This window comes from Fistularia commersonii, chromosome 2 (assembly GCF_037954325.1).
Source record: "Fistularia commersonii isolate RoL2024-O1a breed Wild chromosome 2, RoL_Fcom_v1.0, whole genome shotgun sequence".
NCBI lineage: Eukaryota > Metazoa > Chordata > Actinopteri > Syngnathiformes > Fistulariidae > Fistularia > Fistularia commersonii.
In genome coordinates, this window is record NC_141285.1 from 12,029,574 (window position 1) to 12,054,094 (window position 24,521).

The 24,521-nt window shown below is 40.2% G+C and overlaps 1 protein-coding gene across 1 annotated transcript; it reads left to right on the forward strand.

The window, feature by feature from the left end:
• Window positions 1-4,307: 4,307 nt before the first annotated feature.
• kcnk12 (potassium channel, subfamily K, member 12) lies at window positions 4,308-24,496 on the forward strand. Its single transcript, XM_086161571.1, has 2 exons — window positions 4,308-4,881; window positions 23,090-24,496. The coding sequence occupies exons 1-2, from the start codon at window positions 4,542-4,544 to the stop codon at window positions 23,968-23,970; spliced, it is 1,221 nt and encodes a 406-aa protein (XP_086017697.1). The 5' UTR covers window positions 4,308-4,541; the 3' UTR covers window positions 23,971-24,496.
• The last annotated feature ends 25 nt before the right edge of the window (window positions 24,497-24,521 follow it).

Genomic DNA, 24,521 nt, shown 5'->3' on the forward strand with positions numbered 1-24,521 from the left:
CCCAGTGTGAGACCACTGGACTTGGAGTTTTCGATTAAGAAAAAGTTATAAAACCAAGCGAAGTTCAGCAATTGGAATCGATCCAACAGATACAGGACATCTTCTTAAATACACTTGTAGGAATGATATAATGGCATGCTTTTCAACTACTGAAATATTTATGCATTTAAGGTGTTCAGCAGTTTCTCTTGGGGTGAGAGGATATACTACAGATTGATTTACATCTAAACGAAACCAAATGGTCATGTACATGATTCATCAACCTTTGACTCATGCTACTGTTGTTAGTTAAGGCCAATTGCACTAAGGCTTCCATGACAAATGAGGTTTCTGGAGAGGGGTCTTAAATCTCAATGGATTGTATTTTGCAAATTGTCCTTGTCAAGACAGATCTAGATCAATAAGTGAACATTCCTACCAGTCCAAGAGAGCATGCTTTTTGTGTAACATGAGTAACACATGGAACTTGGGGAACTCATCAGATTACATTCGCTGATAAAACGATGCGGCGCTAAGTATTTTTGAAATTAAAAATGAATCATCCCGTTGATGTTCTAAATCACCGTGAGTAGGTCTTGCTCAGCAGGATGAGAGGAAATCCCTCACTCGCTTCTCTATCGTATCCCTCACCGTAAGTGTCTGTGTGTCCTCCGTTGTCTCATCATTATTCACTGCAGGAGCACTGCATTGCTGCATTCTGAAAGATTGTCCCCTCCCCTTCTCTCCTACTTGCCCCCTGTATCTCTTGTAATAGACATGTTAAGGTGTGTGGAGTGCATTTACCACTGAAAGGTTTCCTTGGTGTAAAATGGCTGCTGTGTATACTTTATTTTTAAATGCAATATAGCAACTGGTAAGTTTTATGATAAATATTGTGATATATTATCAGCCACCTTTTAAAAAGACTATGCAAGTAAATAAACAACTCCAGATTTTTCTTTATAATAATTAGAAGACAGACTTTGTGACTCTACTTTTCAGTCACTGTATTCATAAATACAGCTATTGCTGCAATAGAACACAGCAGTTCTTCACTTTCACCAATTATAATGGGGAAAAATAAGTAAAAACAGGAATAGCGTGATCTCTTTGATGCGACGCATAAAAAAATTAAACTGACAAAAGAATAAAGGAAAATATAATATATGAATATAATAAAATCAACGAAAAGCTAATTACCCAAAGAAAAACAGTTTGGAAAATTATTACCTGTTTCACCGGTTATTACCCAGCACTGTTCCGTAGCTGCCTTCTGCTCATGGTTCATCCCTGATGGGCTCAACGCAGTGGTCAAATTTTGCTAACGTTGTGCCGCATGTATAACCGAATGTGACAGTAAAGGTATTTTTCTTCCAAAAGGACACATGAAGAGAGGACACCTTTATGCAATCTTTGCCAAGATGATCTAACTCAATAGTGACAATCAGATTCAATAGTGAATATTCATCTGCTTTATATAGTCAGACAGTTGATGTTAAGCAAAGCCTTGATAATTAAATTCAACAAATGGTCTGAACTGTAGAAGCAAATACCAAGAGGTATCAATCAAACCACCCGTACTCTATGACAGTAATAATGTAATGACTAACATGCCTTCCACCAAGTGCATGCAACCTCCAACTCCACCCCTGCCATTAACCTGAGAGGAATTACTTGTGTGAAGAATATAAATGAAGGCCAATAACACATTGCATCATATTTCTTTGATTTTGACCATTATTTTCCTCTAGTTTATGTTTTCTAAATTCACTTCATGATTATCATCAGTTACTCTTATCATGTGTATTTTTTTTTTTTTTTTGGTCTTCTCTTCACTGTTTGTTTCAAGTATTTATTTCAGGTCTTTCACACAATTGTCATGAACATTGCCATGAGTTGAAATTACTTGTTAAGAGAATTCATGTATTTTTTCACCCTCATAATTCTTGCATTTTTAGTGTATCCGCCCATTTTCTCACAACAAAGAGGTCAGACTGTAATTAAGTAAATGGATAGTCCTCCTGCGAGGGCAATAAATATAACTTTGACGGACATCGTCTTCTATTCTATCTCTGTCACATTCTCTTTTTTTTAAGGTAATGATTCGAATTGACAAGGACAGTCTGAGATGACCGTCCTGCCCTTGTGCTGCTTTGTGCCTTGATATTTCTAAGCCAATTAGCTGAATTAGAAAGCATAATCAATACATCCACCTATTATGCAACACTATTCAGCAATATTGTCCTTTGCTTTGAAAAAGTAGACTTTTACAACTCCTTGACACGCACATTCAGGAGCGGCTTGTCTTCCTGTCCTGTGAGCTTGCTGATGACAGGATAAGGCACTTTATACCTACTTAATATTTCCTGTTCCCCTCAAAGAAACAGTTTGTCTTCCTCTGCATAATTTATTACCCAAAGCAGCAATTGATGTTTTCACAAGTATTTTCATGCATCAGTAGCTTTGAGTCACCACTGGTCTTGCTGGGATCTCTACTGCTTGTCCAGCAACAGCGTCTGAACAGTAATTAGACCCTTGTGTGGCCTCATAAAAGTGCACTCAGCTGTGTCCTGAGAAATGTCAATAGGAAGCCATGCTGTTCAGGTTATGTGTGGGGTTTTATTTGATGCAGTCTTTGTGGTCTTCCCCCGAAAGAACTGCTTCATTGCAAATCCTATATTTGACATCAAGCGTTGGATATAGAAGCTCACAGACAGGTGGGGTTTGGTGAAACAAATGACAAGAGGGTGTAATCCTGTCTCCCTCCTCATCTTCTTAGAATTGATATGAAAAAGGTACATTCAGAAATGCTGTGGTATGAGTATTGTTTTACAAATAAAGTGAAGTTTCTGGCATTATTTTCAAAGATGCATGAAGCCCTTTCATTTGAAAAAAATATCAAGATGTAGTCTTAGTAAATGGTAATAACATTCATAGAGGTGTAATATACAATGAATGGCCATTAAAAATGTTTATGATTGTTCTAAATAATAACAAATAAGACAGTGCCTTGCCTGCAGTGCCTTCTCTCCATCCTGGTCTATTTATGGGTGGATGCTAAATTTTAGAGATATCTGCCGTACAGCTTCCTGGTTTCTGTCAGATAATGTATCTATATTGGAATGGGGGAAAAATGCAAAAAAGTCAAATATTTTTTTGAATATAGGAAAGACCAATATGGTGGTTTTTTTTTTTTTTTTTTTTTTTTTAATCTAATATTTCTTACTTCCATGACCACAATTAAGAACAGTCTCAGTCAATCCGTCAATACCAGTGAATGGAGAGATTACTGAAGTTTCTGCACCAATCACACCATAACAATCAGGTTGGATAAAAGCGCAAAATAGGCTGGAAAAAAAAAATGTTTTCATTTGGGTCTTTTTTTCTATTTTGGAGTGAACTGTTAAGGAACTGTATTTCTTATTCCCTCATAAGGGAATATTGCAGGATTGTTTTGTTTTTTAATGCCACTGATGCTACAAGGGAATTTTGTAGTCCCAAATATTTTTTTTTGTGTGAGATCAAGATTAACTTAAAAGTTTATTAATTTAAAATCGTGATTGGGTGTTCGAGGAATACACATAGAGGTTATTAATAACAGTTCCACGCCTGATTATTTTATTAAATGTTCTTGACCTCGCTGGTTCAGAAACTTTTAATGAGCAGACAACTGAACTCCTCTTTTAAGCCACAAGCCCCGGGGAAAGATGGAGAACTGCTCCACACACGGAGGACGGAGGGGAGTCTTGGCGCGCGTTCAACTTGGCTTTTGTACGTGTTTGCATGCGCGTACATGTTCAGAAAACCACGTCAGCAAGCATGCAGACACCCCATCTGTGTTCTCCAACCGCACGAACCCCTTATTTCTGTCTGCGTCCATCCTCAGGGGTGAAGGTGGAGGTGTGTGTGTGTGTGTGTGTGTGTGTGTGTGTGTGTGTGTGTGTGTGTGTGTGTGTGTGTGTGTGTGTGTGTGTGTGTGTGTGTGTGTGTGTGTGTGTGTGTGTGTGTGTGTGTGTGTGTGTGTGTGTGTGTGTCTGGGGGGGGGGTTCAACACTCCATACAGCAGTGAGCTCGCCATTTACGCCGCCTGTCAACACCGGGGGATGGGATGCGGCTCCGCACGTCGATCACGCACCAGAGGAGTTTTTATTCTTATTTTGGGGTTTTAGTGGGATTTCTACAACGGGGGGGGGAGGGGTGTTTCGGTGCAGTGGACGCTCACACTTCCACCCAGCGTTGTGAACTAAAACGCGCGCCCGGCTGGACCGAAGCTGCAATCCCTTTTCGATCCAATAGCGACGCGTGAACCGTGCATCCCCCACGAACTCCCCCCTTCGCTCCCACTCGCATTTCCATACTATCCACAAGTGGCGCCCCCCTCTCCTCCCAACACCACCACCCCCATCTCTCCGCGACAGACACGCACACCCCACTTCCCACGATGAGATATCGCGCTCGTCGAAGTGAAGCAAGTGTTTCCCCGTGACTTCCAAGCTGACGTGGATGCCGCCTCCGATGTGGAGCCTGTCGCTGTCCGAGGCGCGAGTGGTGCTGAAATTTGGATGATGCCTGTCCAGCGACTGCAAGGCTGCCGCTCCCTGCACCTGAACGAGGACAACGGCCGCTTCGTGCTGCTCGCCATCCTCATCGTACTGTACTTGCTGTGCGGCGCTGCGGTCTTCTCTGCTATAGAGAGGCCGTCCGAGCTGCGGGCTCACGGGCGCTGGAACGGGACGCTCCTCAACTTCAGTGAGACCTTCAACATCAGCCTGCAGGAGCTCAACTCCTTCCTGCGGGAGTACGAAGCTGCCATCGCCGCCGGGATCCGGGCTGACGCTCTGAGGCCACGATGGGATTTTACAGGGGCTTTTTATTTTGTTGGAACTGTGGTGTCGACTATAGGTGGGTGATTTATGTAGCATCCCTGACCCTCGTATCCACGTGCTTCAGGAATCCAATCAAGTATTGCTGACAAACTTCAAACCCGAGCGATAAGATGCTAAATGAATTATTCCGACCTAACACGCGGCCGCGCGATTGTTTTGTCAGGTCGGGAAATGACCTCATGCCCTGGTAAATTTCTATCCTAGCAAACAATGGGGGGGAATTCTTATTTTAACACGGGTTCTGTCTGTGAAACAATCATATCATTTCAAACAGTCTGATATGTCAAAAAGGCTGGATCCGGGCTGCTGTCTTTCCACTGGCATATCAGATTATCATTTTGTTTTTACATTTTGGCCGGGGGGGACATTTGGCTGCGGGGCAACATCTGACTCGGCTGCCATTTGGAACAGCAATACTCTCTGGCTATAGGACAGCACCCGTGGGTGCAGTCTTTTGCCAGATTTCCACTGAAACCAACAGGAATGTCAATGAGAACCCCCACCCACTCACTCACCCACCCAACCTAACATACACACACACACACCACCACCCCTCTAACATTTACTCGTGCAATAGGTCAGAAAAGAGCAAGAGTCCCTTCCAGGGCGGCCTGAGGGCCCAATGGGGTTTTGCACTGCATGCCTGATGGCTGACCCCCTCACACACACACACACACACACACACCCACAGATCACATAATGTAGTGAGTGGACGCGTATGAGTGGCTGAGCAGATTTGTGCACCCCAAGTAATAATTTGAATTGATGCCAGCTGTCTGACCTTGCCCTCAGGCACCTTATATTAACTGAAAATTGTGCTGAGGAGGATGAGGCGGTAACAGACAGTACAATCAGAGTAACCTGTGGCAACTTGTTTACTATATATCTATCAGACAAGCTCTACTCCCTCTACACCTTTCACCCACCACACAAAACACACAAATGCCAAGCTCGTGGGAGGCACGCACAATCACTGGAGGGACTCGTGTCAGCTGTGTTTGTGTACATGTCTGTTGCATGTTGATATCCTTTGTGTTCCACTTGTCAGGCAGTGACGCAGTCTTTCCAGACAAGCAGATCATATAAACTGACTCAGCTGACTCAAGCTGGAGCAAAAAAAGGGTGATTCTGAGATTTCCTTTTAAGTGTTTTTTTCTGTTTCATGTGCTTGCAGGGGTTTCTGTCTGTGTTTCCGTCTTGCTTTGATCTGCACTCCCTCCCCTCTGGCTTGTGTGCTACTTTCTCTGTGTGCTTGTGAGCCAGTGATATGAAAGGGATTTGGGCCTCCCCATACAGCTATTTATCAGAGTGGCATCCTCCCATTGCTCTAGACACTCCTCCCAAACACTTCCCGGCTCTGACTCTGCTGTGGCAGTGGCTTCAAATCAACAGTGACACTTTGTTCCTCCTGATGTGACTCCATAATTTTGCTTTGAAGAATAAAAGTGAAGCCGGGCCATGTGAGGCACTTGTTTACCCAGGGATAAGGCCAGGATGATAATATTGCACCTGGTGTGTCATTTTCGTGACAATGAGAGGGAAACAAAAACGACCGGGACACAAGGGACACTTTTTCAGCCAATTGTCACGCAAGTCACATGACCGTCAGTCATTTATCAACCATAGTACAGCATATGGTCTGCCTTATCATAATGACAGAAATGCTCTCTCCTCTCCTTTTGTGAGGCAATTTCAGCTTTTTCGTGTCGCTGTGGCATATGGTTCAAAGATGTTGATCCTTTCACTCATATCTCATGATTTTCTTAATCACAGTACTTGTCACAATGTCTCTTTGCTTAGAAAATGTATGAAATTATCAAGTTCAGGAATGAGCTTAAAAATAATTAGTGACATGTGCTCGCACTGAGCTTAAAAAAAGCAATGTCCATCTACCTAGCTGTCCATTGTCAACCCCTCACATCAATCCCAAAACCCTTTCCCACATCCATTGAAAAACCAAAGATTATCGTTTGAAGATAGTAGTGCACTGAATAAGTGTGCACTGAGGAATTAATCATACCCCAGGATCACAATGCAAACATCCACCGGTAAAGAAAGGTTATTTCTCAGGACAAGGAGGTGCAACAAGGAGGCAAATGATAAAGAGCGACTCTTGACCTCACCTGCCCAACATTTATATGAAAAAATTGCTTTAGATCCACAGCCATAGTTTATGTAGAAACTTTTTTAGCATATGATACTGACTTTTTTCAGCCACTTTTTGTCAATGAAAGAGCTATATTACCCTGGAATTGCATGTTCATCTCTGGAAGAACTGGAATAACATTCATGATTATGTATTTTCTCATCTAATTGAGGCCATATGCATAATGTTTTTTTTTTTTTTGCATTATTCTCAAATGCAGCAATGCTGCTCATTAAAAATCGTACTTCAGTCCACACCGTAAACAAGATTTCTACAAATATGTATGTTATATATAAATCTCAAGGCTGATTGATAGCTGGGGCTGCCAGCGAGGACAGCCCTCCAAATCTGTTTCTGGGCCTGTAGATCTACATTTGATTTGCTCCTGTGACATTTTAGAAAATCGCTTTGTCTGTTTTGAAGTGCTCATAGTAGGAATACTTGTCTGTAAATCAAGTATACTCTGTGACTGGTTGTGATCGAGTGAAACAGACCAGCTTTCATATTATATTCAGCTGCAGCTTTAGATTGTGATACGGGCTATTTATGCCCTGGGTGGGTGGGTGGGTGGGGGGGGGTGTAGACATTGTCCTGCCGCTTCTTGCCCCTGGCTTACACTGGAGGTTCAATCTCACATCCACCCACTCGGATACTTGATACTATCTTGCGCACTTTTTCATTTGAATTTGGCGTAATCTAAACTCAGGGCACTGAAAACTCTGCTGCAAAATATAAAGATATTGCACTGTAATCTGTGTGTGTGACAGTGGTGTTTTCTAAGCTGAGAGATGAAATCCTGCTTGTTCAGAAATGTGCTACAGCATGATTATTCACACAAGGGCAGTCAGACTATTCCGCCACACACCACTGATTTCAGGTTGGAAAACGTATTTTTAATGAAGGTGGTCTCATTAGAGCTGACAGCTGTAATTTGATGTGGCTACACTGACAATACGAGAGCGGTGCTGCAACTACATGGTATTTCCTGGGATTTCTGGTAGGTAATGGTGCTCCATAGGGTTTGAGCATCTGTCAGCCTATTGTGTTGATCTCATGGCTTGTAAAATTTCTCTTCTGGTTCAGCCTCTGCAGCTAATAAAAAGCACTAGTTTTTTGTAGCTAAAGAGCCACATATACTCTATCTTTCAGAGGTTTCTGCAAGCAAGCAATATATATATATGTCTGGCAACCGGTCCAGCGTGTACCCCACCTCTCGCCCAATGACAGCTGGGATAGGCTCCAGCTTCCCCCGCAACCCTGAGTGCAGGATAAGCGTCATAAGCGATGGATATATATATATATATATATATATATATATATATATATATATATATATATATATATATATATATATATATATATATGACAGTTTTCCAGAAATCAGTGTCCACCACACTACCCTTTCTTAAATTAATTAAAGATATCGTACTAATAGATAATAAGATATCCAGCCCCGATATTTTTGGCCATAATTTTTAAGCATAAACTTCTTTCACATTTTATTGTAACTGCTTAGAAAGTCATTAATTTATTGCAATTTTTAAGGAATTTCTTCATTTCACTTTCCCACAAAGTTCTCTGACATTTCTTTATTTTTAGTAATTACTGACCATTTTTTAAAATAACTGCAAATTATCTCATGAGTTTCACAGGACGTCGGACAAATGACATTTACTGTACTGGAGAGCTTCTTCTTCTCCTTTCGGCTTTTCCCTTCAGGGGTCGCCACAGCGAATCAACCTTCTCCATTTAACCCTATTCTCTGTATCCTCCTCTTTCACACCAACTACCTTCATATCCTCTCTCACTACATACATAAATCTTCTCTTTGGTCTTCCTCTAGACCTCCTGCCTGGCAACTCCAATTCCAGCTTCCGCCTACCAATATATTCACTATTCCTCCTCTGTAAATGACCGAACCATCTCAGTCTGGCTTCTCTGACCTTCTCTCAGAAACATCTAACATGTGCTGTTCCTCTGACTCATTCCTATCCATCCTCGTCGCTCCCAAAGAGAACCATAGCATCTTCATCTTCACAACCTCCAGCTCTCCCTCCTGTCTTTTTGTCATTGTAACTGTTTCTAGGCCATACAGCATTGCTGGTCTCACCACTGTCTTGTACACCTTTCATTCAGGCTGATATCGTATAGTGACAATTTTCTCCACCCATTCCAACCTGCTTGAACCTGTGTCTTCATCTCTTTTCCACACTCTCAGCCGCTCTGGACTGTTGACCCCAAGTACCTCACCATTCCACCTGGCTTCCTCTCATTCACACACATATACTCTGTCTTGCTGCGACGAACCTTCATTCCTCTCCTTTCCTGCGCATATCTCCCCCTCTGTAGATTTTCCTCAACCTGTTTTCTGCACTCACTACAGATCACGATGTCATCTGCAAACACCATGGTCCATGGAGATTCCGGTTTAGCCTCATCTGTCAGCCTGTCCATCACCACTGCAAACAAGAATGGGCTCAGGGTTGAGACCTGATGGAGTCCCACCTCCACCTTGAACTTCTCTGTTACCCCTACAGCACACTGCACCACTGTTTCACAGCTAACGTACATGTCCTGTATCACTTTAACATACTTCTCCGCCACTCCAGACTTCATCATACAATACCAGAGTTCCTCTCTTGGCACCCTGTCATATACTTTTCCTAGGTCTACAAAAACACAATGCAGCTCCCTCTGGTCTTCTCTATCAGCGATAGAGAAGCAAATACTGCATGTGTAGTACTCTTTCTAGGCATGAAGCCATACTGTTGTCATAAATGCTGACTTCTGCACTCAGTCTAGTTTCCACTACTCTTTACCATAATGTCATTGTATGGCTCATCAACTTTATCCCTTTATAGTTGCCACAATTCTGCAATTCCCCCTTATTCTTAAAAATGGGCACCATCACACTTGGTCTCCATTCTTCAAGCATCTTCTCACCATCAAGGATCCTGTTGAATAATCTAGTCAGAAACTCTACCGCTGCCTCTCCTAGACACTTCCACACCCCCACAGGTATATCATCAGGACTGACTGCCTTTCCACTCTTAACCCTCTTGCTCCTGCACTTCCTCATTCCACCTCCTGATCTACTTTCCTTCCTAATGATACATGTAGTACTCCCCGACCTGTCTCCCTGATAACATTAGCTGTAGTTCTCCAATCATCTGGAAGCTCTCCCTGACCAAAGAGCCTTTCTCAACTCCTCCCTGAAAATTGTACAACACTTCTCCCTTTTCAGCTTCCACCACTTTGTCCTCTGCTCTACCTTTGTCCTCTTGATCTTCCTTGTCACCAGAGTCATTCTACAAACCACTATCCTATGCTGTTTGGTTACACTCTCACCTACAACGACTTTGGAGTCACTCTTTCAGGTTACCTCGTCTAGGTCGTCAAGAGTAGTCTGTGTGATCCTACCTCCGCTCTTATAAGTTACCCTATGTTCCTGTCTTTCTGGAAAAAAGTGTTCACTACAGCCATTTCCATCCTTTTTGCAAAGTTTACTACCATCTGTCTCTCTGTATACCAAATCTGCCCATCCCTCGATTGCCTACACCAACATGTCCATTGAAGTCTGCACCAATTACCACTCTCTCATCTCTGGGAATATTCTGCATCACTCCATCTGACTCATTCCAGAACTTCTCCTTCTCCTCAAACTCAGATTCCACCTGCGGGGCATAGCCACTAACAATTGAGCATCACACCTTCAGTTTCCAGTTTCAGACTCATAAGTCTATCTGACATTCTTTACACCTCCAGAACATTCCTAACAAACTCCTCCTTCAAGATAATTACCAGTCCATTTCTCTTCCTGCCAGTACCATGATAGTAAAACATAAAGCCTGCTCCTAAGCTTCTAGCCTTACTACCTTTCTACCTGGTCCCCTGGACACACAGTGTATCCACCTTCCTTCTCTGTATCATGTCAAAAAACTCTCTACCTTTTCCTGTCATAGTCCCAATACTCAAAGTCCCTACTCTCAGTCCCAGACTCGTGCCTTTCCTCTTCTCTCTCTGCTTCTGAACACGACTTCCTCCTCTCCTTCTTTGACCTACAGTAGCCCAGTTTCCATTGGTACCCTGTTGGTTATCGGTACCAATGGCAGTCGTTGTTAACCCAGGCCTCGACCGATCCGGTATGAGATTATTAGGTTTGGTTCACATATTTGGTTTCGGGAAAACTTTTACGCCGGATGCCCTTCCTGACACAACCCTCTGCATTATCCGGGTTTGGAACCGGCTCAGGGAGACACTGGCCCATGCCACCCTGAGGCTGTTTCATTTACTGAACCAGAGAGCAAAAGAGAAAAAAATTACCAAATAAAGAAAAAAAAATCAACTCATGGCCTCAGGATTCTGACAAGAGGACCTTTCTGTATGGAGTTTGCATGTTCTCCCCGTTACTGCTTGGGTTTCCTCCAGGGGCTCCATTTTCCTCCCATAGTCCAAAAACATGCAGCAGGTTAATTGGAAAAAAAAAAATGGAAAAATTGCCCTAAATAAGTGAGTGTATGATTGTCTGTCTGTATATGTGGCCCTGCGATTGATTGGCGACCAGTCCAGGGTGTACGGATGGATGGATGGATTGGATATTTTCTTGATCATCATTGAAGAAAGAAAACCTGTGAGGTTAAGTTGATTACATGAGTGTCTGATCTGGGTTAAACAAACCATACAGTATAGAGACATGTATTTCCATGTGTCAATGAGGTCACAAGACAATGACACCTCAGACTGATGAAGCTTGCAGTTGGCATTTAAGCGGTGTGTAATATCATGTGATTGACCACATGAACTCCCTGAGGCAGGCAGCATTTTTGCTTTAATGCTGCCTTTTTTCAATTGAATAGTTGGAGCTGAGACAAACCATCTGCTGTGTTATTGCTGTTGGTGTTAGTTATAAATTGCCTTTCAAAAGATGGTTGGGCAAGGTTAGCAACCTGTGAAACCTCACTAATTTCTGCGTTACAATATTTAATACTTTTGTTTTTTTCACTGGCTGCATTTTATATCTAAACACTCTCTTTACTTTTCGCTCAAACATATATCCAATCTACAGTTTCTCTTCTTCTCTGAATTAAATCATATACTTGTACTGCTACGAGACAAATTTCCACTTGTGTAACCAAACAAAGTTCTCATGTTGCATATGCAGTCCATTTTGTAACATGAGAAAGACAATTCTAAAGATCATTTTCTCAACAATGGTCAGTTGGTCTGTCTCAACAATCTATCTTATTTCTCCTCTTGTCCTTCCCTTTCGGCTTTTCTCTTCCGGGGTCGTCACAGCAAATCAACCTTCTCCATCGAACCCTATTCTCTGTATCCTCCTTGCTCACAGCAACTATCTTCATTTCCCCTCTCTCTACGTCCATAAATCTTCTCTTTGGTCTTCCTCTCTACCTCCTGGCTGGCAGCTCCAATTCCTGCATCCGTCTACCAGTATATTCACTATCCCACTATCACTATCACTATGTACAAAACCGAACCATCTCAGTCTGGCTTCTTTGATCCTGTCTCCAAAACATCTAACATGTGCTGTCCCACTGCTGGATTCATTCCTAATCCTATCCAGCATTGTCACTACCAAAAAGAACCTCAACATCTTAATTTCTGCAACCTCCAGCTCTGTCTCCTGTCTTTTCATTATTGTCACTGTTTCAAGACCAGAAAGCATCACTGGTGACTTGTACACCTTTCCTTTCATTCTGGCTGATAGTCTTCCATCGCATAGTGCTCCTGACACGTTTATCTCCCCATTCTAACCCTCTTGAACCCGTCTCTACCTCTTTTCCACACTCTCAGTTGCTCTGGACTTCAGACCCTAAGTACTTGAAATCCTTCAACTTCTTGATCTCCACTCCCTGTAACCTCGCTTTGAGTTTGAGACGCATATTTGTATTTGGCACAAGTTTTACGCTTCCTGAAGAAAACCCTCTGCATTTATCAGGCTAAGAAGAAATGTCACTGTTATAAATGGAGGTCCGTCAGTCACATGAGAGTCCCTGTGGATCTCCGAACACGGTGTGCATTTCTGATGTTCATCACAAAAATGGTCCTTCAAATTTGGAAGGAAATACAATGGGACAGAACATCAGTAGGACTGCACCTAAATTAAAGATGAATCCAGATATGTAAGCTGTCTATAATTGAAAAGAAGAAGAAGGAAAAGATAAAGATGAACAAGAGCAAGAAAAATAGAGAGGAAGAACAAGAAGAATGAGAAGAAGAGGAAGAGGTTACCATCAGAGGAGGAGCTAGATATGTTCCTGTATCATCATTCAAAAATCTGCCCATTGAAACTATACTGTAATATTGAACCACATATAATGTTCAATGTTATGCGGTGACAACATTAACTAACTGACTTTGTTTAATTTACAACTGTGTGAGAAGGATGAATGGTAATGGACAAAGAATCGCTCTGAACATGTCTATGGAGGTTCTCTGTCATCCAGGTCATGGTTAATCCTTGTCAAAATCTTTTCCTTGCAACTATTCTCATCTGCGAGGCTTCTTCAGTTCCGAACTGATTACAATCATAAATGAAATGCATATAATCAAAGATAATCATTAAAACCCCGAGTACTAATGTTGTAATAGTTTCAAATCTGGATTATCAGTTATTGGATGGTTGTATATCACCACCGAATAGCTGTAAAATGGAAAATGTGTGCATTGGGTAACAGCACAGATCCGAAAAAATGATGCTAAAGATCACATTTCATTATCGATCACACCACTAAATCAATTAAAATGCAGCAAATATGTTGCATTCACAAATGATAATATTAATACGTTCAAATGATAAAAAACAAACAACCAAATAGAGAAGAAAAATTATTTGACACATTTACTTTAGTTGCTCACAGACAACACTTAATAGTTATCTGAGGGTTAATTTAAGGCTAATGGCATGTGTGTTTGTTTGTGTGTGCGCCTAGCCGTGATCGCTTGTGTGCGCGCTGTTGATCCATTTTAGTTAACTGCAGCTGTACAGGATGGCTGCGCACACCTCGGCACTGCCACAGCAGGTCATAAATCTGTGCTGACTTGCTAAGCCGTGGACTCACATACTATAACTCTTCAACGCAAATCATCATGCAATGTGATCCCAAGATCAGGTTGGAGGACAGAGCAGATTTGTTGGGCTTCTTCCTCTTCAAAGCTATTAGCATTTCGCATATTCTGCTCTCTGCACCAGTAGAGCGAAGAGAGTATAAATGCTGTGAGCTCTCTGCACTCTGAAGTCTGACCAGCTTCTGATAATTTTTACTGCCATTTTCGATTTTACAGTTTGTTCATCATGAGTTTCTGTGACAGTCAAATTTGCTCCAGTGCTGATGTTGATGCTGACTCACAAAAATGTTCGAAACTTTGCTCATAAGCAAAAAAAAAATCCCTTTCTGAGAACTTTAGGATCAAGGAGCTTTTGAAGCCAACCTTGACAAAGTCAACCTCGGTTGCATTCAGAGTGATTAGCACTGAGAAAATGTATTTGCATCTTGGGGTCATAAATGAAAGTAATCAATATAAATAATCAATATTAATAAAAGTAGCAATCAATGTTAAACGCAAGTGTGCAAACAGCGCAATCTGGCAGACATCCATTTATCTGTTTTCTTGACAGCGTGGCTGCTTGTGCGACTGCAGAGACACATGGCAAGACAGCAGTAAGACGCAATGCACTACTTGTTCCTTAAGCCACCTAATGCAAACATTGCTGACATTGTATTTAACATCAAACACGTCTCAGCAAACTGTGAGTCATCAAGATGAATCATCAGGCTACAATTGACCCCAACAGATGTTTTTTTTTTTTTTTTTTCATTTTGAGCTTCATTTGAAACTTACCTGAGAGCAAATGACAAATTCTACCTGGTATTATCAAAATCTGTACTTGCAATATAATACTTAGAGAGGCAGTTAAACTCAAAGGCCTACTTTCAGCTCTCTTCATCCAAACCTAGTTTGACGAGACGGTACTGAATGGTAGTTGATGATTTTTGGGGATATCGGCAATGTAATAGGTAGTCCTACTCCCTATTACAAGAGATCAAAAAAACACACTTAATGAAGTGTAACATTTTTTTTGTAAAATCTTCAAATGAAAATGAAAATTAAGTAAAGTTATCAATCAAATACAGAGTAAAATGTACAGTATTTCTGTGAATCGTTTGCAAAGGACGTGTACAATTTACATTAAATTTGTACTGTAAACACACCATGCATCTCAATAGTTTATGGTGTTCTTGTCCTGCTGTATGGACTGCATATACAGTGTGACTGTCACCTTGCACTGCTGGGCAGGACACGGGATGCACAGTGAGCACATTCCCTGCAGAGAAAGTAAAGCATCATTTAATTGTGAGCAATAGAGCGTTGCCTAATCATTCTTCTGAGGCAGCTTGTGATGGAGTCTCTATGATGTATGATCATTACTGTAGCTGTCAGTAATATAGCAGCCCTTGATAGAAGTTTCTTTTTTACAACCTTTAATTTCAGGGGCTTTGGGTTTCTCTTTTGCAGACGGTAAACTCCATGGATTACTTGACTGATGAAACTTGAGTATTTGTTGCCTGCTGGAAAGGAAATGCGGTCCCTTCCAGTTTTTATTTATACAGTACATTTACCACAGAAACTAAATTATTCTGTAATAGCCATCTCATATATAATTAACATTGACTTTTTTTTATTATATATTCTAAAAAAATCATCCTGGAAGATACATTTTGCTTTAAATCATAGCTAGGCTTTTATTCAGACACTGACTGCACATATTGTGCATGAAGATAAGAAAGCCCAAGGACAAAGCTATTGGATCAGCTGAGGAGAAACTGTTGGAGCGATGAGAGGATGTCTCCTCAGTCACATTGAAAGTCCATTCTGTTACCATTTAGTGGCCAATAGAGTCACGTGGATCTCTGCAGTTGATTTTGCATAAGCTAGATATGTCTTGATTTTGTGTTTATCGCATTACCCTTTATTCATGATTTTTGGACTCATAAATGTTATTAAAATGAACAATACATCTCATCATGTAGGAGCAACTGATTGTTGACATGTGTTCAGGGACAATAGAAAGTATTGTTTTGACAAAACAAAAAAATGTCAATCAGTGGCGTTTTTAAGAATAATGAATAAAATCAAGAAATCCTCATCAGTATTACAATTTTGACTTTAAGAGAGTGGGCCTATACAGTTAGAGAAAAATCTTGTTAATTACCAGAGCAGAAGCACCCATAAGTGCTGCATTGTTCCATCTCAGTCAACATTGTGTGTTTGCCTGCTGTTTCCCTGTATTTAATTTAAATTTCCATCGACCCATTTTAATGACTACCGGCTACATATATGATTAAGATCACCCCGGTCTATTTAATGCATTGCCATGTGTAACACATGACATGCAGAGTAGATACAATTAGTGCCAATGTTGTGTGTGGGTGAGCTGAGTGTAAAAAAGCAACTTCACTGTTTTGCCTCAGGATACCATTGAAATGTTGTTCGAGGCATATGAGTCTACATGTTTCATCTCGAGCAATAATAGCATAACCGTCATTTAATCAATATGCATAAAGGCAAGATCAACAATAATGCCGTATTTCATACTAATTTTAGCAACGGCATATTAAAGTGCCCTCAGCTGCTTTTTGTAAACATAATGTGCATGCACCTCTTGTTAAACAGTTCTTCAGCAGATGGTCTGGTGATAATGTCAGAGGTTTGGCCATGCTGCTTCCCTGTCCTCCCTGCAGACCCCTGCCATGCTGCCCCATGACTAATGATTTCCTGCTCATCACAGAAATATAGTCTTCAGAGAAATGGGCTTGCTTACCCTTTTTTTCTGCTACTCGGGTCAAACTAATTTAAGAATATTCCCACAAGTGCATCTGTATATTTGCAACAACAGCTTTTAATTAAAGTTATTATGGCCTCGATAAAAGATTTGCGATGACAGAACACTGCTTTCGGTCGCCTCACAGGTCATCAAATGTCTCATGCTCACAATAAAAAAGCCGTGACCTTGAGCTTCGATAAAAAGCATACAGTAAAAGCACCACACTTTGCGTGTATTTTCTTGAGGATAAGTGAATATTGATTTGACTATATTGTCTGCTTTGCGGAATTTCTCTGTTATCTGTTGCCTGTAATGTACACGTATTCCTACAGTTATCCAGCGGAAGGTCTTGTACTAAACTTAGGTTTGGCTACTATCAGATTTATTTGGTATCTGGCATGACTGTTTTCCAGTAGAAGGAATCACTAGGCTTTTTCAACATCTCATTGTTTTGTATAATGTTTCAATAGGGGTTTGAACACAGGTAACACAGGCACTGAAGCAAGAACTGCTATTATGACTCTTCAAAAAGGTTTTGTCTTGAGTGTTAATTATGCAGAAAATGTCTGATGATGATCAGATCTTTTATCTTTATTTATTAAGCAAAATGCAACAGTTACTTTGAAAGTACTTCCACTTATAGAAAACAGATAATCATTATTGTGATTCATTTTTTAAAATTGCATAAACTTATTTTGTCGCCGCCAATGTTGTCTTTTTTTCTCACATACTGTATGCCATAACCAGAGACTAACTCTATTTATTCCCTCAATGCTGCTGGAAGTGAAAAGAGAGCTGTTGGATGAAATGCCACTATAATGCAGTGGGTTTTCAAACCAAAGGAGTGAACACATAATCACTGAAATCCTCCAGCCAAATTCGAGAAAGGTTTATTGCTGGTAATGGCATCACTATGGGCGAAAATTCCATCCATTGTAAAATCAGAATATTTATCAAGGTTAAAGATTTGGCACAATCTGACATACCAAATGAGCTCAGAGCTGATGGACGGTCATAGATTTGTTGGCTTGTAACATGACGTGTTTACACGACAGTACAATAATAGCCCATAACTTTCATATTTTTCGGTTTTGTATTTGAGAAATATCTTTTTTTTTATCAGAAATGAATAGTTTGTCTTAGATTTGGAAAGAAATAAAAAGTCTGGTCTTTTCCGACATTATAAAAGTGTAATTTTAAACAACCTTGGCTGAATTATCAACTTTCTCTGAGTTCAAATCGGGGTATTTTTTTCAGCTACAAACTGATCAAAGCCATCAAACAAAACCTCCATTATAACTCAATCCATGAGTTGTTTAATTGATGAATTTTGTTTTATCAGCACAGTAAATGATGAAAAATGGTGCTTTAACGCTGTTTTCAATACCCAAGCTGATGTCCTTGAAAGTTTCATTTTTAATTTCCTTGCAGCAAAATTCAAACACATTCAGCTTACTGCTACACAGGAATAGGGGTATCTGAAAAAAAGGCTGAAATAAAAGACCATGAACACTTTCACCTTGTAAAGAACAACTTTGAAAATAATAGCTGAAGAACAATTTCAATGCACTCAACTATTCATTTTTATTTAATTTTATTAAACTTTATCAATCCCTGGTAAATTCCTCTGCATTCATGCCATCATGGATGAACCATGAGCAGCCACTTAGCGGCACCAGGGGAGCGCCAGAGGGTTCAGCTTCTTGGTCATAAACATTTCACCAGGCTACGAGGAGCCAGGAATCAAACCAGGAATGTTCGGTACCAATGTTTGGTTTTAAGCAAATTCAGAGGTTTTGTGATGAGGATGCGCTCTAATGAGAATGAATGCCCCTGAAATAATCATCAATCTTTAATCTTTACAGTATTTTCCAATACAATCAGTCTCACAATCTGTTTCCAATTAAACATCTAAATGCCAATCAGAAACAACAATAACCAATACCGTGGCAAGGTTTAATTGTTTTCACCCGATTCAAGTTTCATCATTGTAATAAATTCTTACCAGGAAGAAAGTTGCACACAAACCTGACTATGTCTGTGGGACAGATGTTTGATGAGAACATCTTAATACATCCCAGAGGCAGAGAGAATCCACAACAGGGTAATTCCATGCTGTTTGGTAAACATGGCCAAAACAACTCTACAGTCAATGAAATACTTTTGTTGTTTGTTGTTTCAACAGTGTCTCCATCACCATGTCTCCATTTCCGTTCAGAGGTGAACCAACACCAAAGCAAGAGAAATCAAGTGCATTTTATCAAGTCGGTCTGTCTAGTTAACATTCTGTTTTGGTCTTTCCTTTCCTTCCATTAGCGCATCCCACAATATCCATTAGAGAATCTTCCTCTCTTAAAACTGTCAAGTTCTAATTAATGGATTCCAAAGGCACAATCTTCATAATTATTTCTGGTTGAGTCTATAGTGTGTAATTATCTGTGAATACATCATTAGCCATTAGAGTATAACATAATTTACTGCATTGAGTGGAACATATAATTTTGAACCACTGGAGTTCGCCGGTGACATCATCTGTTATCCTTGGAAATTACGTCGGTATGTGAATATATGATCACTCATGCTGGAGGCAATCTAAAACGTCTTCTTTCATAGAAGGCCGAAGCAACTTGCCAGCTGGCCTATAAGTGAAAGGAGTGTTTTTAAATGAGTAGGACCTCTTTGGCAGTGACCATGAAAATAAAATAACCTGCTAACCTCCTATCAGATATGGGTGAAGGACAAAGACCATTTCTAGAATATTTAGTCCAATTTCTTTTCAGTTGATGTTGTGATTTGTAAATAACCTCTCAGAAATTTGCTATTGCTTCTTTCAAAAAAAATGCTTATTGTGATTTCTTGCTTATTTTGGTTGAATCTTGTTTATTTGTTGAAAAATAGAAATATTCATGTAGATTGTAACTACCGGTAAACCCTTTAATAGTTGTAGTGAATTTGCCTCCACTTCAGGTGATTTCTGGTTGGTTGATTATTAGTGCAGGTTCAATTAAAAGTATCCACATCTTAAAGGCTGATTTGTGACCCCCAAGAATGGTTGGGAAAAGTAGTCCCAACGGCTGATAAATACCCTCTCTTGGACTGTGATTAAATTAAATTTGCACTAATTTTCATGCCTTATCAAGGTCTGCTCGGTTAAATGACTCATGTTGATTTGGCGAACATTGGTGACCTTTCACATTGAGTTTTACTTTGCCAATCCTTTCCCTTCTGGTATTGTTCATCTGTCTCTAACGCATCTTGACACAGCAGTCTGGGGTAATGGCTCTGTAATGCTACACTGAATCGATGCCTGGTGCCTTTTCCTCTCTTTGGTAATTTGCTTGGTAATGAGAGATGGTGCGGAAGACTATCTCTGCTCCATGAGGAGATCTAATCTGTTTTCAGTTGGTTTAGAGAGACTTGGGCTGCTGATTAATTAAATATGAAATACTGAAATAGGATTTCACTGAAGAGCTTAATTTGGATAATCGTTACCCTTTGCTCTTATGTCACACTCAATTTTTATGTCGGAACTTTTTCATTATAAAAGAGGAGATGCGCTATGGTCCGATAACACACTTGTGCGAGACCCAAACAGGTGTGTGGCTAAAAGGAATGTGTACATTAAGAGGTTATTTTCCCTGTAGTATCTGGTGCCATCTGTATCAATCAGCACTGATCTAAATGACCCAACATGTCAACAGCATGTCATGAAAGTGGTTTTCAGGGAGAGCGATAAGGCCAAAAAAGGCATTCTGGATATCATAAAAGAAGTATTGTCGAGATATTCATGCCATTTATTACCTGACAAGGGTAGATACAAAGTGGTCGTTGAAAAAAGGACAAATGTGATGCTCTAATGCTCCAAGAGAAGGGAAATGGAGAATCGGCATGACTGGAAAATCAATTAACCTTGACCAAGAAGTGGACTGGTTGACCTCTCAGCAAGATTTTGTTTATTGACAAATAATATAATAATAATAATAATTTAGTGTTTGTGTGTACAAAGTAAACACATGCACATAAAAAAGGCCATGACCAAATTCTTAAACATTATGAAATGCATTAACCCTATTTTCTACAGCAGAATTTAGGTTTGAGCTTGCAATTACATTGAAGAATATCAGTTCATATCAGAATACCAATATCATCCAACAGTGGATGTTTTGTTTTTATTTTTTATCTGGATTTGGTCATTGTTTGCCAGTTAAAAAATCTTATCCAAAATTTAGATGAGATTAGTGGTACTACTGGTGGTGGTGAGGAATACAGTTGATGCTAAACCATTCAAAATTAGCTAAAAAAAGTTAAAGTATATTAAAAAGTATTTTTCGCATACCTTTCCATACCTATGCTGATATTAAGATATTGATACAAAAATATTAGGAGTATTTTTTAACCTGATATGATTGCCAGCAGTTTAATTTATTTACTTTTCAGTAAATCAGAGTCCCAACGTGAAAATCCACATCAAAAAGAAGGATTATTACTAGTTTGGCTTTTTTATCTTTATTTTGTTTTTTCATTTTTCCAATTTTATCTTACTTGAAAAATAACAAAAAAAAAAACATGGAAAACATGCATTTTTCTAAAATTCTTCTCATGAGCATGCTTCTTATGCCCTTTTGGGACAGACTTTGAACAAAAAAGATTAGATTTTGTGGGTAAAAATACATGTTCAAACACCTCTATGTCTACCAGACACATATTAACTGAGGGAAGCATCTGTGACACTCAACCTGTCCTCCACTCTCTTCTCTTCCTTCTCCTCTCCTCTCCTCTCCACTTGTCACGAACCCTTTTCTTTAGTTAGAACACTCAATCTAATTGACTGGGAAATCAGAAGAATAACAGGAAGCCAAACCACAGGGCCTCTAAAAACATTCAGAGGGCTCACATAATCTCATGTCTGACATTATGATTCCTTTGGTATAACAGTTTTATTACTCTCTCTACAGAATTTTGGGAGCTGTGTGCAAATACAGCCTAGGCTGTTTAAGCTTAAATAAATACGCTTGGTAAATTGAGACTGTCAAGTGCTGAGGCTTTATCCATAAAACTGATCATGTATTATTTAACCTTTCCCATTTTGTTTTGGCTTCATATAAAAACCTTCATGGCTGCATTGTGGCTGATTTTTACTGCAGTAAAATTGGAGGTATCACTCTTATAAGTGTACACTAATGTTCTGTTCCTATATGTGAATTTGATTTGGACTTTATAACTTTACCTTTAACTACTCCACAGATACTCAAAGTATTACAAATATTTCATTTTGGAATTAGACCTAGCCAAACCCCCAAAATATTAGAGTTTAAAACGTAATTATGCAGAATTCTAAATTTAACATATTATTTCATTGCACACTTTTAGATAGCCTGTTTATTCATCTCTGAAATACATCATTTGTATCACTTATGGTTGTAGAAATATTACTTCTTTTAAAGAATAACAGCATTATTACCAAATCCTGATGCTCTTAAATGGCCCTTTCATTTGATAACCTTGGGCCATGCTGACCTTCAGTCATCTTGCTAGAAGATTTATAGGGTTGGTAGATTTAACATTTCTTCAATAGACAGGGATCATAGGTTGGAAATAAGTCCTTGACAAAGTACATTTTGCGCAGCACTTATAAAATCAGTCATTCTCTGCTTACCTAATGCACTGCAGACATTGGCTAACCCAGGTCTGGTTTCGTATTGAAAACTACTCCATGCTTTGGCGGTATTCAGTGGCACTCGGCTTTGACCTGGAGAGCTAGAGCACACTACTGTTGTTTAGTTTGTGAAACCTGACAGCGGTGGCAGGCCCACCCAGGGTGTATGGCATTTATGGTAATTGTCTGAATTAAGTGTGAGACATCCTTGGCCTCTTCCTTAAGGTCAAAAGAACAGAGAAGCAGCATAATCTTGCACTGAGTTTGGCACGACACTCACTGCAAAACAGAGTAATAGCGACCAAACTGAACACAAAGTGTGAGGCAGTTGGTTGGGATTACATGATTGAGATTTTTTTTCATGAGAAAAAATTGTTTCTAGCCCTCTTTCAAAATGTTGTTACATATAAATCGTAACAATCAACATGTTAATCATGGGATTTTTAGAACTTGTCTTGATGGTTCCTCCAATAGTTAAAACATTTTCATTTGGTAAGCCCTTTGCAACTCTCAAAGTGAGTTATTTTGGCCAAGGGTTGTATGATTATTTACTAATCAAAATGTTTCCATCTCTGCAGGATTTGGGATGACAACACCGGTGACTGTAGCTGGCAAAGTCTTCTTGATCTTCTATGGACTCCTGGGTTGTGCAGCCACTATCCTTTTCTTTAATCTTTTCCTGGAACGCATCATCACACTGCTGGCTGTAGTAATGAAGGCTGTAAGGGAACGGCGAATCAGAAACAGCGGTCTCCTCCCACCGGGTATCCGCCATGATTTCTCAGCTTATAGCCTCCCAGGCTGGAAGCCCTCTGTTTACCATGTGATGCTGATCCTTGGCCTTTCAGCCATCACCATCTCATGCTGCGCTTCTGCCATGTACACCCCTGTGGAAGGTTGGGCCTACTTAGACTCACTCTACTTCTGTTTTGTCACCTTCAGCACCATCGGCTTTGGGGACTTTGTGAGCAGCCAGAGTGCATCTTACAATTACCAAAGCCTATACAGGGTCGCCAACTTCCTTTTCATGCTGACCGGTGTGTGCTGCATCTACTCACTCTTCAATGTCATTTCTATCGTCATCAAACAGGTGCTCAACTGGATGCTGGAGAAAATGAGTTGTTTGTTTTGCCAGCGCTGCAATAAGGCCACCAACCTCCTAGGCAGACGCAACGCCATCCGCCCCGGCTCCAGAGGTCGTCAAGGTCACCTTGATTCTGATGGACCATGTGATAGCGACAATGAGGGACGTAGGCTATCTGGAGAAATGATTTCCATGAAAGATCTAGCTGCCTCAAACAAGGTGTCGCTGGCAATCATGCAGAAGCAGCTGTCAGAGTCAGCAAATGGATACCCAAGGACTGTTTGCGGTAGCTCACGCCACAATGGTTTCTCTGGAGGTGTCGGCGCCCTTGGTATCATGAACAATAGATTGGCAGAAACAAGCAACTCCAGGTAGAAGATTTGGAGAGACTTTAATATAATATCCACAGTTTACTTAAAAACACTGTTTAAAATTGATTTCTCATCAAAGTTGTTATGCATTATATGTATGATTGTATGGGTTCTTTCCGTTGGCATTATCAGTCCATAGGGATAATACTGGTAATATTAATGGTAGTTTTAGTGACAAGAATGAGGCTTCATTATCTGATTATGATGATGGGAAGGGAGAACCAAACTGACATTAAATACCAAATTAAATTGACCTGAAAGACTGAAGATCTCCAAACATTTATTTCATTAGCCTCAAATAAACCCAGAACACAATACTGATCGTCTCTAAATAGAAGTTTGCAGAGAGAAGAGTCAGTTGCACGCACTCTGTCAGAGGGAAATGTGCTGTATTGGAGCCAAGGGATGCATACAGTGCAGAAATGTACCCGTTGATTTGAATATTCTAGTGAGAGGTGACATAAACATTTCACTGAAAGAAATAGCACATACCGATCTATGCATTAAACGTCTCATGCATTTTTGCACCATTTCTAGACCTTCTATTGATTGTCA